General features: G+C 39.4%; 1 protein-coding gene across 2 annotated transcripts in view; it reads left to right on the top strand.

The window, feature by feature from the left end:
- ABCC8 (ATP binding cassette subfamily C member 8) overlaps positions 1 to 19983 on the top strand; it is a 73935-nt gene that overhangs the window by 19063 nt on the left and 34889 nt on the right. For both annotated transcript variants that reach the window (XM_069016869.1, XM_069016868.1), the window contains exons 8-16: positions 669 to 824; positions 6721 to 6855; positions 7817 to 7979; positions 11594 to 11634; positions 11890 to 12035; positions 16221 to 16326; positions 16548 to 16658; positions 18591 to 18666; positions 18757 to 18862. In XM_069016869.1, coding sequence (XP_068872970.1) covers positions 669 to 824; positions 6721 to 6855; positions 7817 to 7979; positions 11594 to 11634; positions 11890 to 12035; positions 16221 to 16326; positions 16548 to 16658; positions 18591 to 18666; positions 18757 to 18862 — 1040 coding nt within the window. The remainder of the gene's footprint in view (positions 1 to 668; positions 825 to 6720; positions 6856 to 7816; positions 7980 to 11593; positions 11635 to 11889; positions 12036 to 16220; positions 16327 to 16547; positions 16659 to 18590; positions 18667 to 18756; positions 18863 to 19983) is intronic.

Raw genomic sequence — 19983 nt, 5'->3', positions numbered from 1 at the left:
CTTCCTCTCCTGTGTAACTCTACACTTGTTCAGTGTGCCCTAAATGATTTTTACCAAACCAGCTGGTAAAAGTGTGCTTTTATTATTCTGTACTGTTATTTTTATACCCAGTGCCTGAGTCTGCACTGAGGCAACTGCTTAATTCAATACAGAATTGTACCTGGGACATTCGCTGTCTGTGAATTAAACTTTGTAATGGAAATGAGTTCTCTAAGCAAAATGTAGCAACATTCTCAGCCAGGAGCCTCCATCAATTGCCAGAGAAAAATAACAAGGGTTTTAATACATTGAGGATTATATATTGAACCTAATAGTATCTTAGTGTTAGTTACATGAAGGGCACTCTGTGGAGATGCTGGAGGTATAAATCATCGTTGCTAATGTGATTCTTGGGCATTTTGGGGCAGTAAAGGTTTCATTCTTTTATTGATGCACAGAGATGCAAAAAGTAAGTACTCAGAGAACCATGATGCAGGTAACTGCACTGTGCTTTGTGTCAGTGAAGAATAGTAGCTTTAAATTTTACAAAATAACATAAAAGACCAAACTTTAGGCTCTTCATTCAAGTTACTGGAAAAGTAGTTTTCTCACAATATGCTGGACCTGTGGATGTAGCTAGAAATCTAATTTTATTTCTATATGCTAACACCTTTTGATCTCTCTTCCAGACAAAAATTTACAATAAAATTATGCAGCTTTCAACTTCTAACATGTCTATGGGGGAGATGACAGCAGGCCAGATCTGTAACCTGGTTGCCATAGACACAAATCAGCTGATGTGGTTCTTCTTCCTCTGCCCTAACCTTTGGGCTATGCCGGTACAGGTAAGGTGATTGAATGTGCTTTTGTTCTTAATGAGTCTGTGGTGGTGCATTGCATATGAATTTTGTGGAAGTGCAGATATTAAAGGAGTTAAAGAATAACTTGAAATAAAATGTCAAGCTGTTAACATCTAGAAACATTGCCTGCAATAGATTCCATGTCTGTGACTGGACTTTAGGTATTTATGATTGTATTAGGATCTTGGTTGCTGCCAAGCATGCTTTGCATTTGTAACCAGAATTTATAGGGTGCAGCAGGTTGCAGTGCATTCATTTATTACATCAGGGGAGTTAACTGGAAGATATTGCAATCATTTGTCTTCTGAATCCCAGCAGAAGCAAGAGAAGTAGCATAAATATGATTGCTTTGATGTGATCCCTTGAAACTACTGCTGTTTCTTGGATGACAAACTCCACAGTTTGTTGTTGTTTTAGGTTGGTTTTTTTTAATAACATATTTGTAACTTGAAATGTTTTTGCTACTAATCCTGTGATGTCTTTGGTCTCCTGTCTCTAAATACCAGTCCCTTCAGTCTCCTTTCCCACATCCTATGCTTCCATTTATGAATTTCCTGAAAAAGCTGACAGTAAAGAACAAAGTTTCATCTGAGACTATCTCAGTACCCAGCAAATCTTCCTGCTTTCTTCCAGCTGTTCAGTGCATTTTTGTTGGGTGTGCTTCAATGCTAGCAGTAAATAAAAACAGAAGGGGCAGTAAAGTTGAATTTCACTTGGTATTTTCTAGATGTATAATTTAGTTTCAAAAACATGATGAAAACTTCATTGTGTTCATGTCACAAAGGCAGTCTGTTTCCAGCACCACACAGAGGCTGATTTGGCTGGTGTGTAAGTCAGAAACCTGCAAGTAATCTACCCAGCAGCTTTGCATTTTGGGTTGCTTGCCCTTGCCCAAAAATTGAATTATTTTCATGAGACTGTATGTAGACTGCAACTGACAGATCGTATTTCCAGGCAGTTTATAATGTGGTTTTTAGGAGTTTGTGTCCATCAGCATGTTATACTAGTGATTTTCTTCTACAAGATGTTAAGCATGTAAGAATATGACATTGAGAAGCTGGGGATGAGGAAGAAAAGCCAGCCATTCAGATGATTGGGTAAATGGTATGAATGTCTTTCAAAGAGTGAGGTGTTAGGCTGCTGGCCATCCAGAAATCTGGACTTTTTCTGACAATAAAGATATTTACTAGAATTGAGTGGATTTTGTACTTGTTCCTGTTGAATGCAAGAGGTTTTTGTCAAGCTACTACAGATCAGATAAGCAACTCCTCTTAAAATCAGGTCTTCAGAACATCTGATCATGTGATAAACCAGATTGATTTCCTAACCTGGGGGGGGGGGGAAGCCTGATTTAACTCTTTGCCCTGAATTTTTTTCCCTCACTGAGGAAAATACTTGGGAGGGGCTATGCAGGTCCTTTATTATTATCAGTTATAGTGAGTCTTTGAATTCATCTTGTATCCTCTTGTGTAGTCTTAATCTTGGGGAGTGTTCAGTCTCTGAAAAACCAATTAGCGTCCTCCTGAAATACTCTGAATCTTCACACTTTTGCCACGTGTCTGAAACCTGTTGTGCTACCACAGATTTTCTACTATCTCTGGTGCTGGTACTATCTCTGGTTTCTACTATCTCAGTGCTTCTGAGACTGAAGTAGGATGTGGAGGAAGAAGTAATCTGTCTGAGTCTCTGATAAAACTCTTGCTAGCTCCATGAGACTTGTGGAAAGCCTCAAATCAGGATAGTGAGCATATTAAGGTGTAAACAATCAGCAGTTTACTTACTGATGGCTTCTTTTAACTGTGCTTTCTACATGTGTGAGATAGAACTGTGTATAGAACTGTGCCTGTTAAAATATTAAGATTTAAGGGATTGTAGCCATATTTAGGTCACAGTGTGGCTGCATTCACACAGTATAACTGTATTTTCCTCTTCCAGTGCAGTTACTCCTGCACAAGAAGTATGGACTAGTTTTTCTGATCTACTCTGGAGGAACTTGTATGGCAGTTTAAAACATTTTGCTTTCTAGAATTAAGGGAAGGTGATGGATATAAGCAATTATTGTCTGGAATTTTTCAGAAAGCAATTTGACTTTTTTGGCATGGTTTCCATGAAATTATGGGTGGGGGAGGAAAAATGGGAACCAGATTATTTTAAAGTGGGGGAAGAAACCCAATGATCAAGGAAAATGTCCTACTACTGACGTCCAGTTGCAAAAGAGAGGACAGCTATAATGAAAAGAAACTGTTGGGAAATATTATATTAAATATGGTTACATATTGGCAGTTTGTTATAATAATTTGGATATCAGTGTATTTTCATTCCATGTATGGGAAGCACTGTAAGAAGTCAGTGATTGTAGACTGCTAAAATGGTATAGCTGAAAAGCTATGCAGCATTAAGAAGAGTCCATCCCATTAATGACAATGTCTAGAGTATCAGTTATTATAGAAAAACTATGTACAAGCTACCAATTTCATTTACACTTATTTTATAAGGACTCTCTGACAGCTCAGTGTAGAGAGTACTTTAGTGCAACTGAGATTAATCCAATTTCATTGCATATTCTGTAACAACATTTTGCTCTAATGTGCCAGAAGTCACAGACTCATAAAGACTTCCTGACAGTCTGCAGAAAATCTAATTATATTTGCATTAAAATTCCCCCTGTGATGCTCCTTACCAGATGAGGACGATTAGAGCCGGATCATGCTCCTGTTTTGTGGATGGTGCACTCCTTGCCAAAATCAGTGAGTCACATTGGTCACAAAGGCTTCTTCAAAACATTTTTCCATAGCATTCATTCAGTACCTTGTCTTATAAGGCAGTGAAAACAATTACTGGCTACTTGAAAAATGGCTAATACTAAGTTGCCCAAACTCCATTATTATTTGAAACAGGTTTTTAATAGTTTTGTAGCTCTTAATCTAGAAATCAACATTTCAGCATCTGCTGTGGATTTTGTAATAGCCATTCATGACAAGTTAGGTTTTCTATACGGCCCAGATAATTTGAGCCCCATCTTTGCTCTAACTGGAGTCAATGGGAGCTTTATCATTGCCTTAAGTTACTGTTTGAATGTTACTGAAGTCCATGAGAAGAGGCCCAGGGATGCCAATCAGTTGAAAGATGCCCTCAGTAAATTTGGCTCAAACCCTGGGAGCAAAATGAGACCTTATAAAGGCCTTCCCTCTGTGCCTCCATTTTATAAACACCCTTGTTTGATTTCATTGTGATTATTAAAAAATCCTGTATTCTCATATCTCTGGCTCGTTGGTAGGGATAGCTTACACTTGCAGTGAAAGGACATTTGTCTCTTTCAAAACTGCCCACAAAGCAGTTTCTGGCTGAAAGTATTTGCCATCCTCAATAAATAATCAAGGCAAAATAACCTGAGCTACTGGTGAGCTTTTCGCTCCTGATATATATCTCTGGCAGAGAAGAGCTTTGGGATTTTGATGAAAGAGAAGCAGTGTTTCATTGCACAGGCTTTTTTTTTAAAATATGATTTTTGCCTTCTCAGGAATATTGATGAGAGCCTTCCCATCTGCCAGATACTGTCCTCCAGAGATCAGATATTATCTGTGTACTCTTTATTCTTGACTCCGTACTTTGTGATGTGATACAGAATTACGTCCAATAAGATTTCAGCTCTTTTCAGATACAATCTGCATTTTTTTTTTCCATACATGCTGAATGTATTTCATAAGTTTGCCTGTGTTATTACATTATGAAGAAGATGAAAATGGGATCATTTTTTGATGCCTTTTCCTGGTCTTAAAATCAAGAATTAAACACAGTTAGAAGGGAAAAAGGGGTTTTACCTCTGTATTTATTTTCAGGATCCTTAGGTGCACCACACCCAGGTGGAATGCACCCCAATGCACACCACAATGCACCCCCCAATAGATCTGGTCTGACATTATAGGTCTTACTAATTAGCACATCTATCAAAGATTCCCCAATGAGAGGCTCGAGTGAGCCCCTCTCCCCAAGGGACCTTCCCCTGGATGGTTCTATCTTGGTTTACAAAATGTGTTCTGGAGAGGACCTTGGGGTCTGGGGCTTTCTGATCCCTAACTACGAGGCTTCTAAGATTTTTAGTCTCCTAGCTTGACAGGATACATCTAAGAATGTAGGCTAAAAAACACTAAGAATGCAAAAGCTATTAAAAGGGGTATAAAAGGAGTATAAAAGAAAAGGCAAAAAATCACCATGGCATCATTTAACCTATTGGAAACATGGGATTTTTTGTTGCAAAGACTGTCCCTCTCAATAGCTAGGATGAGGGGTGGAAAAGCAGCTGTGAGCTAGCAACTCCCTCAGCATCCTGCTGGGATAGCTTTCTCCTTGTCTGTGGGAGAAGCTGATGCTCTCTTTTTAGAACCAGGTGGTCCCATAACGTCCTTGACAATCAACCAGTAGTGAGGGGAAGCAGGTAGTCAGGGTTCTGCAGTGGCTGCTCATTGTTCAATACTTTCCTGTATTTTGAGTGCCCAGAGTGTCTGCCCATGACGAAGCAGTTGGGAATGAAAATCTTGATCTGTAAAGACCAAAACCATTTTGTGTTTTGGGGGAGAGCTCTGACAGGGGTATCTGGCAGAGGCCCTGCGTGTTTTGTTTGGCTTCAGACACTCATTAATTTCCTTGCTTCAGGTGGAAACAGATTGCTCACTTACTCATCACTGAAAGATTTCTTAATTTGCAATTTAACCTTCACTATATTTGTGGTGCATGTACAAAAGGATTTTACTTTCATATCACTGCATATTTTCTAAGTCAATACTGTGGCTCATTTTGAGAGTCATGTTTTAGTTTAGTTCAGCTGTAGAGAGGCATCAGAGGGTTCCTAAGAAGAAAAAAAAAATCTTTTCTCTCTCTGTGCTTTAAATTAATGAAATTGTCAAGATGGAATTGTGGAAACTACAGACTCCTTTTCTTCATGTGAACAGCCAGTTCCTGTAAATGTGTGAAAATAGGTGTATGACCATTGAGCTTTGAAATGATGGGAGACTGTTTCTGTTAAGGATATGAGAGTGTACAAACATAGCAAGAGTAATAGATAACACTTCAAGGAAATTCCAGTTATTGGGTTTTTTTCATTAAGAGAAATGATGTATGAAATTAATTTTCTGTCACTGTGTCTTCTGATTCATTTGTCAGCTTACACTGTTAAATACATAGATGGTCAATGTTGGAGATTGTTCAAGAGTCAGTCATTAGAATAGTGATAATTAACTTTGGTAGCTTGTGCATATTGTTTGTGTTTATTGAGCTGCTTACAGTAAACCCTCTCCATCCAGACTGTGGCTTTCTTTTTAGATTCCTACTTATCCAAAGACAAAGCTTCTTTTTTTTAAACTGTTTCTATAACCCTTTTTCAAAAGTAATTGTCAGCCTGTCAGTGTAGATCCTTAAAACAGGTCCTTGCCAGTTTATGTCAGAGATTATTTGGGGTGGATGTTCTCAGTGGTATAATGTGTTACTTGGATGTGTTTTTAAATCAAATTTTATTTAAAGATGGTTTTTACTAATTTATATATTTTTAAATAAAGTTCTTTTAAATAGCTTTGAGACTTAAATTATAGAACATACACAAACCTGTATAACCTTCTTTTACTTCACATAATGGGGAGGAGTTCAGAAACAGAAATACAGAGAATGCAGAGGCTGGGGAGGAGCACTGGCTGGGTGTCTGGGTCTCTGAGAGAAGCCCTGACGGATCACGTTGGCTGTACCAGCAATGCTGAACTTGTGACATTTGGGATGGGTGTAACTGCAGCTGCTGTTGGTTGAACATTGTCTCTTTCCCTGAAATTGATCTTTGTGGTGCATACCCCAAGTGAAGCCAAAATATTTCCCTCACCTTCTTTTCTCCCAACAGATAATTGTAGGAGTTCTTTTGCTCTATTACCTTCTTGGAATCAGTGCCTTAATTGGAGCAGCAGTAATCATAGTCCTTGCACCTGTTCAGTACTTTGTAGCAACAAAACTCTCACAGGCCCAGAGAAGCACGTTGGTAAGTGTCTTTAAACTCATTTGTTATATAAATATCATATCTGGTAATTATGTATTGGTCTGTGCTTGGAATTACAAAGCTGACCATGGATGTTGACCCAGAATTCCTTCTCAGACCTTTAGTAATGTTCAAGAATGTGAGATTGTAAGTGTAAGCAGTAAAAACCTATTTTGGGGGGTTTATATTTTTCAACAAGCATGGTTCCCTAAGAGCAAAAAGAACATGAAAACCTTCTAACTTACGAATGTAAATGGTCAGTAGTCATTGACTGAATTAGCTTTGGACAATGCACAAATAAGCAAGTTGTGCAGGGCAAGCTGTCCAAAGGGAAAGGAAGTAGGAATGCTGCGTCCAGACTCAGACCCCAAGTGTGGAAATCTATCAAACTGATTTATTTAAACAAACCCTGTGAAGTCCTAACTTCCACAGTGCATGCCTCAACTAGGCAGCCTAGAGGTCTGCTATGTCACAAGCTGTTCCTTGATCCCTCACTTGGCTTGTCTATAATTTGAATCACCTGCATCACTGCTGAAAAAGTTACCTTGGTTCATTGGAATTCCCATGCCCAGCTGCTCTGAACTTTATTCCCCCTTTCAGCAAGTATTGCACTGCCAAGGAAGCCACAGGAGCTTGTAATGGAGCCAGAGCTTGCTGAAATCTCTTCTACCACAGATCATGGGTAGTAATGAGAATTATTTGTGCATCTTCCTGTGTGAAAAGGAATTCCTTCCCATCAACAGTATGCACCCTTCCAGAAATGTGGACGGCATTTGTCCCCTACAGCATCCAATCATACAGTCAGTGTCACCTAGAAATTCCTGCAGATGGGAGCAGTGCTGTTTGTGGTAGAAATGTCTGCTCTGTGCAAGGAAGCTGCTTACAGTTTTTGTGTTGTCCTTATGCCTAGGGAACAGATGTTTTTGTTGTACTCTTCAGGTAAATGTGTGTGTAAATGTTGCAGGAGTACTCCAATGAGAGACTGAAGAAGACAAATGAGATGCTTCGAGGCATTAAGCTCCTTAAACTCTATGCTTGGGAGCACATATTTCACAGCAGTGTGGAGGAAACCAGACAAAAAGAAATGACTAGCCTCAAGTCTTTTGCCCTTTATACATCCATATCCAGTAAGTTCCTTCATTATAACCCACTGCTCAGCTAAGTGCTACTGAATTATTAGATACTAATGAGTTTACCATTTCTCTGTCAAGATTATTTCAGTTGCTTTAGGCTTTGATCCATACTCCTCACTTTCCATCCAGTCAGACCCTTCATTTAATTCAGTAGAACTTTGCTTGTATGGGAAATATGCCTAAAAGAGAAAAGCAGTGCTGCATAGAATTGACTTTTTCTGGAGAAAAGCTTTTAAGGGACAAAGGTTTCACAGACTGTATTTAGCCAGCAAAATTCTCTTCTAGAACACAGCATTCAAAAGGAAGCTGATGTTGAAGTTTATTTGTTGAGATTTTTTCTGCATTTTGCACAATTCAGAGCATACAAATAATATGTGACAGGCATTGTCTTTGCACTGAAGCTCCAACAGACTTACATGTTCTTACTCAAAACTTGGATTTCTTGTTAAAATAAGTGATTCTTAAAACAATTTCTATACCCTGGAAAGAAAAATAGGAGCATCCTGGCAATTTCATCATTCTGTATCCAGACTCTTTCCTCTCCTGTTATTTTTCAAGCTGCTTTAAGACTTTATTGTGCCTCTAAAAAGACCTACAGCAAATTGAACTCTATATCTGAGAAGATTATATGCAATACCTCTATAATTGTTACTGTAATATTTAGAAATAATCAGTAAAGTCACACTGAAGAATATATAATCTGTGAGATATTAATGAAATGGAAAATTTTAGCAAGAAGTTTTTGAGTGCTACAAGGTACCTGTACAAACACCTTCTGGAATAGTAAGGAAGCCTAGTCCTTGTAATCACATAGGTAATGCACTCTAAGGGAAAGATCGTGATCCCACTGAATTTAAGTGACATTAAAATGAGGTGTTCTTTGACTTCTGAGACCAGAATTTCTCTCTGGTGATCCTAAGCACTGTGGGCTTGGAGAGGAGTTTCTGCTTTGACATAAAATCTAGCTGCAGGCTGTGAGACCAGAAACTCTGTCTAACACTCAGGTCAACATAGGTGGGTTCCCTTTGTCTGCAGGGCTTCATGTGGCATTAAAATCTATTTATAGTCAGGGCCAAGGGTTCAGCTGGAGGGCTGGGAAGGCTTATTGGATTTTAAATCCTCACAATGTCATTTGTAACAGCTAGGAAAAGTGTATTCATCCCAGGAGTAATGATTATTCTGTGAAGCAATGATATAAGAATCTGTATTATGAGAAACAACTTCAAATATTTACTGATGCTTCTTGAAACATTCCAAGTTTGTGGTTGCATTCTTATTTTGTATTATGTGTACACAGGAGTTAATTTCTCAGCTTTGGGTAAAGCAATGCAGCTTTATGTTGATGGTGCTTATAATTTTGACCTTATAAAGGTTCTTATTGTTTCAGCCTGGGAGTTCCTTACACCTTTAGACTTTAGCAGAAATTACACTTATCTTTGCAAACTTGCACCTTTGCAGACTAAAAAGGGAATATAAATACAGGAGAATTTGCTCTTTTCTCTAGCCATAAGTATAATTAGAATGAGAGGCATAATCAGCCCAAAACATGTTAGCTAATATTATAGTGAACACATGATTTAATTTCTTTAAGAAAAAAAATTAAAAGGCAGTAGAGGACCAAGATTTTATGTGTTTGTGATCTAGAGGAAGGCAGACAGTTGCTAGAACACTAAGAAATCAAAAAAAGGGATTTTTATATATAGTTCTTTTAACAGAGTGTTGAATAGAGTCTGGAATTCTTTTCTAAGTACACATAGCTATTAACAAAAATAAAGAATGGAGTTGGAGCTATTTTATTAATAAGGAAGAGATTTGCATTGGATTACAGAAAATATACCTACAAGTTTCAGGGAAGTGTTGGCTAGACCACAAGAAAATTCAATTTCAAGACCACATGGAAATTGGATCTCGTGTGCCTCACCCCTGTGCCAGGATCCAGGCTATATGTACATGAAATTGTTCATGTGTGGTAAAAGAGCTATTATAGAAATTAGCTCTTCCTATATTTTAATGAAATGCCCCCACCAGAATCAAAGTTGGGTGTCATCTTTACAGTATTCAGTACATTAAAACTCAGGAAAGACAGAGAAAGAAAAGAGGGGTTTTCCTACTTCTGTAATTTTTTGCCTAATCTGTCAGAAGCAAAATAACTGCAGGCTTTCTCACAGGAAAATAACAGTGGTTACTGTTACTAAAATGTTGAGAACCAACTCAACATTCCCAGTTTTTAGTCTGCCTTTTTCCAATAACAAAGTCCTTTTGACTAAATCTAATTGAACTCTTAGCTGCAAAATGGAGTTATTTTAGAAAACATTTTTTTATTCTGGACACTTGCATAATTGAAAAAAACTAAATACATTTTTTAAAAAGGAAAACAACCCCCAAATTCCAAAGGCTCTTATTTTTTTGGTTGAAAGAAGTTTAAAGTCCTTGTATGTACTGGTGATCTCACATAATAGCAAAATTCAGATCAGCTTCTTGGGAAGCACCAAGTAGTTTAGATGGCTGAACTACAGAAGGCTTTGCCAACCCTACAGGGTATTTATTCCATCCAGCTTCGTATTTGACAGGTATGATCTTGTACTGTGGGCAGGAGAAGAGCAGGATCTATCTCTGAGAAGTTTATCAGCTTTGCTAGATTCTCTCACCAGATTCATTCCTAAAAGCAAACCCGTGTACTGCAGTGGTCTCAAAGGCACGTTGCAAAGGCAAGGATTTAATGGCATTTGGAAGGACAGAGTTGCAGGCAGCAAGTTTCCCTTCTTTGCAATTTCTGTGCTGTAACTACCTTGAGTTGATACAAAATGTCAAAACTGGTCGGGTTGTAGAACCATTGAGGAGACATGAGAGGCTGCTTTGTATTCCAACACAGCAAGAACACTTGCCTCAGAAAAATATGGGTTTTTTAAACTTGGGTGAGGTGTAAACTATGCATTTCTAGACTTCGAGACATGTTAGTCTTTCAAAGCCTAAGCTTTTATTTTGCAATTACCTACACTAATGTACTTATATTTTCAAATGCTCCTCTCTGACAAGGAATTAGGGCTCTGTGCAGTAACTCAGCTATTTTATATAAGCACGAGTACAGAGTTTATGAATATGTTAGAGGATTCATTAAAGATCATCTAAATGTAGGCAAGAGAAATATCTGACACTATATAAAGTCCTTCAGGGGTTTATGCCAAGAAAAGGATGGCAAAACAGTCAACCAGGGGAGTCAAACAATGACACTTCACTTCAGATGAAGTAACTGGGGGGAGCTTTTACTGTTTAAATGTTGCTCTATCTGGTAGGAGAAAAGGATAGGCACAGTTTAAACACAAAAGAAGTGCCTAGCATTTTTCTGTTACACCTGTACCAATGCTTGTGTTCTATTTTAGCTCTAGAGTCTGTATTCTTTCTCTGTGTAGTTTACTTATGTGAAATAAAGTTGAGTGAAGGTCAAATTGAAAAGGTGGTGATTAAATAATATCCTCAGGTTGTGACAGAGGGGACAGACAGTAAGAGCCTAGAAAATACCATTGTAAAGCAGTGCTAGTAGTATTTTAGCATTTAGCATGTCTGAATGAAAATTGTTTCTAAGTGTTCCTATGTGTTTTCCTTCACAGTCTTTATGAATGCAGCAATACCAATTGCAGCTGTACTTATAGTAAGTATGGACTTTTCTAAATAGTGTTGATTATGACTGCATTTTCAAGTATAAGTGATGTGGAATTGAGGAGGGAGAATGGGATGCAAACCTGCTACTTGCCTTCTGGGACCAGAAGCAGCCAGATCACACAGCACTTCCCCAAACTGTTAAAAGAGTATGACTTAGGATTCTGTAAAGGAAATGCTTGTGAAATATGAAATCTGTTTCCTTCTTTATGGCAAAGCACTGACGATGATGTTTGTCTCTTCGTAGACATTTGTTGTCCATGCTCATCTGACAAGGAAGGCTGACTTCTCCCCGTCAGTGGCATTTGCCTCCCTCTCCCTGTTTCATATCCTTGTGTCTCCGTTGTTCCTGCTCTCAAGTGTGGTTAGATCCACTGTCAAAGCATTAGTAAGGTGAGAACTGTAAAATTAATGTCTTTGCTACCACTTATCCAGTTTCTGAGAATTTTGCTCATTTTACAACTGCAGCTTTAGAAACAGCATGGTGATTTTTTTATCTGTTCTTGTAAACTGCTTCCCAACCTTTCTCCCCCTCCATCAAGCACGTAGAAGGGTAAAAGGACATGTTTCCGTGTGTATCTCTTGTTTTTCAGCCTTTGCCTGAGAGGCTGCCTGTTGGGGCAGAGTTAGACTGAAACAAGCAAACAAAAAACCTTAAAAATCACTTTTAAGAGTCACAGTAAGTTCATGACTAAATGCCTAATCCAGACTTGAGGAATTTTTACTTTCTGATGAACATGTTAGTTTGAGTGTTCAAAAGCTAACCAAACAACAGCCAGTAGAATTGCTGCTTCACTGGGGATTTTGAGTATCAGCAGATTATTGAAAAAACCTCCTAATGCTTTTTCATATGCAGTGTAACTCTACCTGACTGATAGGAGAGGCAGAGTTTGGGCTTCTTTCTTCATTAGGACAACTTCATGACCTCCAATGAAGCTGTCTGAGGAGCTTATTTAAACTGTGGGACAGATACTGGACACCAGCCCTTGCTTAATTACCTTTGTGTTGCTTTGGAGATGGAAAGGAGACTACAGCACGAGGCTGAGATTACCTTCAGTGTTTGAAAATTCCCTGACAGTGCAAAGTCACAGCTGTGTCCTCTCTCCTAAGGAGTGTGAAATCTGAGAGCATCAGCAGCTGGCAGGAAATGTTTTGCAGCCACTGAGGTAGTCCCTAGAGCCATGGCAAATTGTCGTGCAAAAATTACAGCCAACAAAGTGTCTGGGAGCCCGCACTGACGCTGCCTATTACCAGCAGGCATTTATTTTGGCTTGTCTAAGGATTTCTTTGCAAATGAATTGTGTCTGTTAATGCCACAGGAACAATTTGAAAGCAGTTAGTATTGGCCAAGTATTAATTGTTGCTAGCTAGGAGTTCTTCATGGGTTATTCTGTAGATACCTTCTTGTTGGCAGGCTGTTGCCCTGCCATTTGTGGTGCAGACAGGAATCAAACTCTGTATCAAAGCTGACATGATCCTTGCCTTTCTGGCTGTCTCTATCACTCAGGTAGTGTTCCAGAGTGCATTGCTCCATAGTGCTGGTGGTGCTACTCTGTCTAGAGTGCCTCATTCTTCAGATCAATATTTTGGAAGCATGCGCCAGGAATTTACAACCCATGCAGAGATGTGCTTGCTTAAACAGTTAAGTAAATGTTAAAAAGCAGACGGTCGAGTTTGCACCAATTGAGCACAGCTATTGTTTGCTTGCTGTAACTCTGTCCTGCTGTTACACCTTCTTGCTAATAAGTAGCTGGTGAGGTAAAGGTGACCTAACTTGGCAGAGTTGTATTTCAGCTTTCTTTAGGCTGAGATACTCTTACTGGTTTTAGCAAGTGTGCAAAGACAGCTTCTCCTGTAGTGACAGGGACTAAGTGGAGCAGAAGATGATCCAGCAGTGAAACCAGCATGTAAAGGATAGTAAGAGGGTGTTACTGGCTTTGCATCTCAGGCACTTCACAAACCCTGCTCTTTTAATATTGGCTACAGTCTCTGATGCCAGATGCTATCAAGGACAGTAATATTGACCAAAAACCTCACTGGTACCTTTGATCATTACACATGTCCCCAGTTGCAAAGTATCCCTATGAATTGTCATTGACACTCAAAACCACTGTGTGATTGACCGATTTAAAGCTGTTCCATGTAGGACCCCTGAAAACTTGTCAAGTTATGGACTTGGGTGTCTGCTTCTGAGAGGGGCAACTTCAAAGTCTTTAGGAAGGTGACAAATTCTGATACCTCTTTGAAAAGTGGTGCTTTGGGGTTTCTTTAATATGTGGAGTGCTTCTGCCGTTGAAAATTAAAACTGAGCAGCCAATTGATGTACTTCTTCAATGTGAGTCTTCAGGGACATTGTCCAGTGTGCAATTTTCAATCAGCAAAGGTTAAGCAGCAAGAGTGGCATTATGTATCTTACTGGGTTTAGTATCAAACCACCTTTCCAGTCAGCTGTGCAAATAACCATGTTTTAATCAATATGTCTGTTCTATGGCTTAAAAATAAGTTCCCCTGTGGAGATATTGGAATACTGAAATTGCTCTGTCAGCAAGAGCTCTGCAGAGAATGTCCTTTTTCTATTCTTTAAGAGTTTAGAACAGTCTGGTGTCGATGAAATAAGAGCTCTTGCCTCTAACACAAGATTTTCTCACAGCTCTACTGTGTTTCTTCAGTAATTGCCTCAGGGGCAGTGATTCCAGAATTATGCAGAGCTTTGGGCAGGGGTTTGCAGAGAGTACAGGCACATGGACACACAACTAGAAAATAAAATCAAATTGTTGGATGGCTTAATACATAGTCGTGTTTGGATATGCATGGCCTGAGAATGTTTGCTCTCTTCTCTTCCTACCCCTCTAGACCCTGGAGCAGACCCATGGGGGACTTCTCTGTCTGTTCCTTCTATCTTTAGAGCAATTTCTCAAATATCTGTGTAATTTTCATACAGAGAATATAGGTGCAGCTGTATATCAAATCCATATAGGCACCATCTAAACCATCATTTGGTCCATGTAAAGACATTCGAAGTCTTCTTTTAAATATCTGGTTCACTGAATAAAAAGGGTAGGATTCCTAGCCCAGTTTTTCAGAGCTTTATGCAAATAGATGTAAATATCTCTAGCAATGAAGCTTCTAATCACTTCCTTTGAGATAAAAGACCTTCCCATTAAGGAATTCTGACCCAAAATTGATCCCAAATTAATTATTCCTCTTATCCCATCCCAAATAGTTATTCTCCCCCTTTCTGTTGTTTAGATTGTAGTACCTGCTCTACTTAAATTCCCTCCACTGAATGCACTAAGAGATTGACTGATGTCAGTCCTCAGCTGCCATTAGCAATCCGGCAGGTTGACAGAAAAACTGTAGAACCAGTTCTCTCCTAGGGAGTCCCCAGGTGACTTTGATCTCTGCTTGCAGGACAAGTGTTAACTGTACAGGGAGTCTGCCTCAGGCAGTGCTGTAATGCCTGGATACAACAACATTTTGCCCTCAGTGGGGGATCTCATGAGCTTCTAAGAGGAAACTAAGTCTCCTTTTAAAGAAGAAACCCCTGGCAGTGAAATGCAAAATAAATGCTGATGAGTTTATTTTTATTTTTTAAGATTTGCTTCCTAACAGATCACCACGTATCACAATGCTTCAGTTGCCTTGTTTGCCTCTTTCTCCCCACTTAGCCTAAGGCTAAAGATTAAAATCAATTTTTTCAGCTCTTGTCCATAAATTTATTTTTAGGAACCCAAGGCCTTCTGGCACTTTATCGTTTTGAAGACTGATAGTTAACTTATTTCCAGCTAATTGAGCTCCTTTGATGTTGAGTTCATGATTCAATCCAATTCTTTCACAAATTTCATTTGCTGTCCCTGTAAGTAGATTAGACATACATTTTATAAACTCAGGTACAGAGATAAAATTGATGCCCTGTTAAATGTCTCAATAAAGGCACATAATCTCTTAGCTAATTAAATCTTAAAGCAGCCAGTGAAAATTTTATGCCGCCTTCTTTGTTGCTGGTTGTCAGGATTCCTTTTATATCTCATCTGTTGAATACTATTCTGTTAAAGTATATTCCTTTATCTGGTTACCTTATGCAAATAATATTTCACCACAGCTGGTTGAATTTGGCTCACAGTGTACAGCTTTCATCAGACTGCCAGCCAGTGTTGATAAGACTGTTCAGTAAGACTGGCTGGGCCACACTTGTTCAGCATGAATGACATTAATTCTGCTTGGGTGAGTGGCTTTAAAACAAGTCACAGTTGTAGTCCTTCTGTGTCCCACCAAGTGCCTGAAAAAACCTTTGTGTGAGATCTCTCTGGTGGTGTCAGAAGAGACAAGACTTGAGGAACATCGGCACAAACTATTAAAAAATCATCACTGTTAATAGGCAACAGGACAGGTTTTGAAAACTTCCTTGCAGTAACTTCCCATTGCATATTTTCATATACCTGTAACAAAACAAGAAAAACAAACTGTGCAGCAGACAGCAGCTGAAGCACCAGAAGGGATGCTCTGTAATAAACATTGCAGCGAACAGAAGTTTTACTTCCAAGGTTGAGGTGGGAATTGTGGTTTTTTCCCTTTCAGTGTGCAGAAACTGAGTGAATTCCTGTCAAGTGAAGAAATTGGAGAAGAGCATGATAAATCCTCAGAGCTAAGAAGCGCAGATAATCACAGCAAGTACCAGGCAGTGGTGAGTAAAGCTGTCTCACTGCCAGTGAAGTGGCTGCAGTAGTTTGTACTCAGAATAAATTTTTCACTTCTCCATTTCCTACTGATTATTTCTTGCAATTGCAAAACCTCTATTTTAATACCCTGAACTGTATCGTTCACACTAAGGTTGCTAGGGTCTAGGACATTTTGCTGATGCTGCCACCAATTAGTGCTTATTTCTGTCTTTCTGATTTTGCACAGCCACTCAAGGTTGTGAACCGCAAGAGGCCTGCCAGGGAGGACTGGAACAATTACAGCTCTCACACAAGAAGACCCATTAACATCACAGAAGCAGATGATTTTTGTGTAAAGGTGATATGAAGGTCACTCTAATAACACTTATATTAGCTCCCTAATAGTCGCTTTTGTATTCTGATGGCAGTTTCAAGTTCAAGAACCAGAGTTTGGTGTGAACTGTCAGACGCTTGTGCACTTGTCAGAGATTAACCTCCACCTTTCTTGTCTGTCTTCCTTTTTAAGAATTAACTACTAATCTCTAGGTTGTGATTAGTTGCAATTATTCCTCTAGATTTCACCCAGCCTTTTTCTGTTTCAAGTGTTTAAATCATTACCCTCTTCTCAGGTCCAAAATTCTTAATTCAAAAGATAGAACAGCCTAGGTTGGAAGGAACCTCAAAAGATCATCTGGCCCAACCTTTTATGTATGCCAGACTCTTTCTTCTATTTCCAGGGTCTGTACAGCATAACGGGATGAAGAAAATCGAAAAGAATTTGTTCTAGATATTCCCAAAATAATGTCATCACGGATCTTCCCTTCCTCTTTTGGAATTTCTAGTGGCCTTTCCCCAGATGAAATTAAAAACTAACTCCCAAAGACCTAACTTATTGGAAGAAAAAAATTACAATTACCCATGCCACTTTGAAGACTGATGCTATTGATTTGCTGTGGAAATGGCCAGAAGTAATAAAAATCCTGATGGTTGTTATAGTGATGAAGCTGTTTATTTAGGAAGTCTGCTATTACATTTGCATTTCCAGCAAAAGAGGATGAATAATTCAGTTTCATGGGACTAAGTAGGACAACTGGTAATGCTTTCAGGGTTTTTTTAGGCATGCTGAATTGGTGCAGGATCCTTCTTGAACAGACTTCCAGGAAAATAAGAGCAATGTTTGAAAGAGGGTTTTGGGGGCAGTGTTGGGTCAAAAGACAGCCTGGAGTGACAGCAGAGGAGTTAGTCACAAAGGAGAGGCCAGTGCAGTAGTATCTGTAAGGACAGTATTTATAAGGCTTGAGCAGAAAGCTACGCCCAGGGATAATCTTTGGCTCCATCTGCTGACACCACTGTCACCAGCGGCCCCTGGGTCAGGGGACTTGTGCAGGTACTCTCTGTCTGCAGCTCCTTGCCCAGGAAGGGGCATTAGTTGAGAGAGGATCCTCTGGCTGCCTTTGGTAATCCAGAGGGAGGAACACCATGCTTGCTTTTGCTCAAGATAGGAGTATCAGTTTTTCTTAAGGGTGTGATAAAAGTGTCCCCTTCCACTCTTCTTAGATGAAAAATTATTGTACTTTGCATAGCTGAAAGGCATTGAAGGCTTTAATGGCTCTGAAAGAGTGAGAGAAGAGGGTCCTGTATAAATGTAGGCCTTTTAAAATTGTCTCCCCTTCCTTGTTTTTCACAGTATCCATGGAAATCTCCATTTAAAGTCTGAGGCTTTGTTTCCTGGTTTTAGTCTATTCCAGTGAAACAATTTCTGTATCTAGCAAAACCTAGATTATCTGAGAATCATGTCAGAAATACAGAGGAAAATGCTGTAATGAGCAGCAGCATCTAATTTCATGGAAGGTTCTGCAGGTCTGCTCCGAATGTGGATGGTGTAATTGCTGTATAAGCTGCACTGTGTATCAAGTGAGATATTCAGGGCTCTGCAGAGAGCAAACTGGGCATGTATGTAATTTAATTGTGTTGTAATCATTTCACTTATTACATGTACCCACCTTATAAATACAAGGGAAATGCTAAATGGCAATTTTTTTCTCTCTCATGAATTCTCAATAATCTTCTAATAGTCTAATAGTGCTTGTTTGTTTTCAGAGATTTCTGCCCATGGAAGTACAGTCCTTTACAAAGTCATTCCCTTGAAGATCTATTTCCTGCATTGGGCAAAGGCTAACTCTGTTCCTGTGCTCAGTGTAAGGAAAAAAGAAGTGTCTCTGATGTTGGGGAAAAAAAGTGAGTTCTAAAGCTGGGTTTCTGTTTGTCTTTTCTCCCCATCTTGGTATAGATCACAAATGGATTTTTCACTTGGACACCTGAAGGTCCTCCAGCATTGTCCAATATTGATATCCGAATCCCTCAAGGTACAAAATTACATCAGATAAACAGAATAAGATGTTTTTCCATAAGTATTTGGTACATCATAATCTTGTGTATACCTTCCTGTCTCACAGGTCAGCTAACAATGATTGTAGGACAGGTGGGCTGTGGTAAGTCATCTCTCTTGCTGGCCATACTTGGTGAGATGCAGAAGATCTCTGGGAACATATCCTGGAGCAGGTAGGGGCATTTAATTTAAAATTCTAGTTTTGTTTAAAATTCAGCTTGACTAGAGCGGTAATGCAGAAAAAGCCCAAAATCTATTCTGGGAACTTGTGGAGTTAGGGATTTTCTAGATACACAGTCAAGAAAAAACCTTACCCTCACATCAGCAAGAATCCCCAGCCAGGGTGAAACAAGCTGTCTATTCCATTAACAGGAATGGACAACCATTCTTGGGCATTCTGCACTCCAGCAACATAACCTGAGTGAAATTGTAACTAATCTGGAATCAGAAATAATTTGCTTGAGGAGTTGTGCTGCTACAGAATGCTGTTTGCACTTCCAGGCCTGAGCTCGTGTCTTTGCATGGAGCTATAAAGAGGTACTGGCTCACTAGGAGCAGTGCCTGGCTCAGATGTGTGCTCCGTCCCAGCACCAGGCTAATGCCTGAGAATTTGAAGAGTGTCTTTCAAGTGGCAGTGACCTCAGAGTCCTCCCCAGTGCATCCTGCCTGGTCTGACAGGAGTGAGTCAGTCGTGTCCTTCCCTCCTTTCCCAAGGGGACGCAGCACCCGGACTCTGATAGCCACTTAGAGATTCCACTTGTGTCTAACTTCTGTACTGGCCTTGATGGGAAGGAAAAAATTAGTACTGAACTCCAGCAGCTTCTGTTGGGACTTGTTCTCTTGACCCTGAGGCAAGGTGACAGATGGTAAAATAAGTTGCAGCTCCTGTATGTGGTTTCCAGTAAATTCCTGCCATCTCTAAAACACAGTTTATCGATGTGTGTCAACATCTTTGGCCTGTTTATTTCACAGTTCCAGACTTCATACCCATGCACTTTGCCCATTGGGCTGTGATTATTTGTAGGTAAATCTCAACAAATTGCAGAAGAACCTAGAAAAACAGTTAATTTTATTTCCAACTGATTGGGAATGAAGGAAAAACAGGGCACTTATAAATCTAATCCACGTACTCTGATGGACGAAGTGTCATTGTTACACAGTGGATTCTGCAGTGATTTTGTGGAACAGTTCTCTAAATTCCTTGAGTGTTTGTAAAGAGCTATGATTTATATCCAGCCCTTGTGCCAGTCATACTACTCAGAATTGCACGTGCTTTTATAGCAATAGTCCAAGG

Source organism: Aphelocoma coerulescens, chromosome 5 (assembly GCF_041296385.1).
Source record: "Aphelocoma coerulescens isolate FSJ_1873_10779 chromosome 5, UR_Acoe_1.0, whole genome shotgun sequence".
Taxonomy (NCBI): domain Eukaryota; kingdom Metazoa; phylum Chordata; class Aves; order Passeriformes; family Corvidae; genus Aphelocoma; species Aphelocoma coerulescens.
The sequence above is the reverse complement of the archived record's forward strand: the minus strand, read 5'-3'. Positions and strand labels throughout refer to the sequence as shown.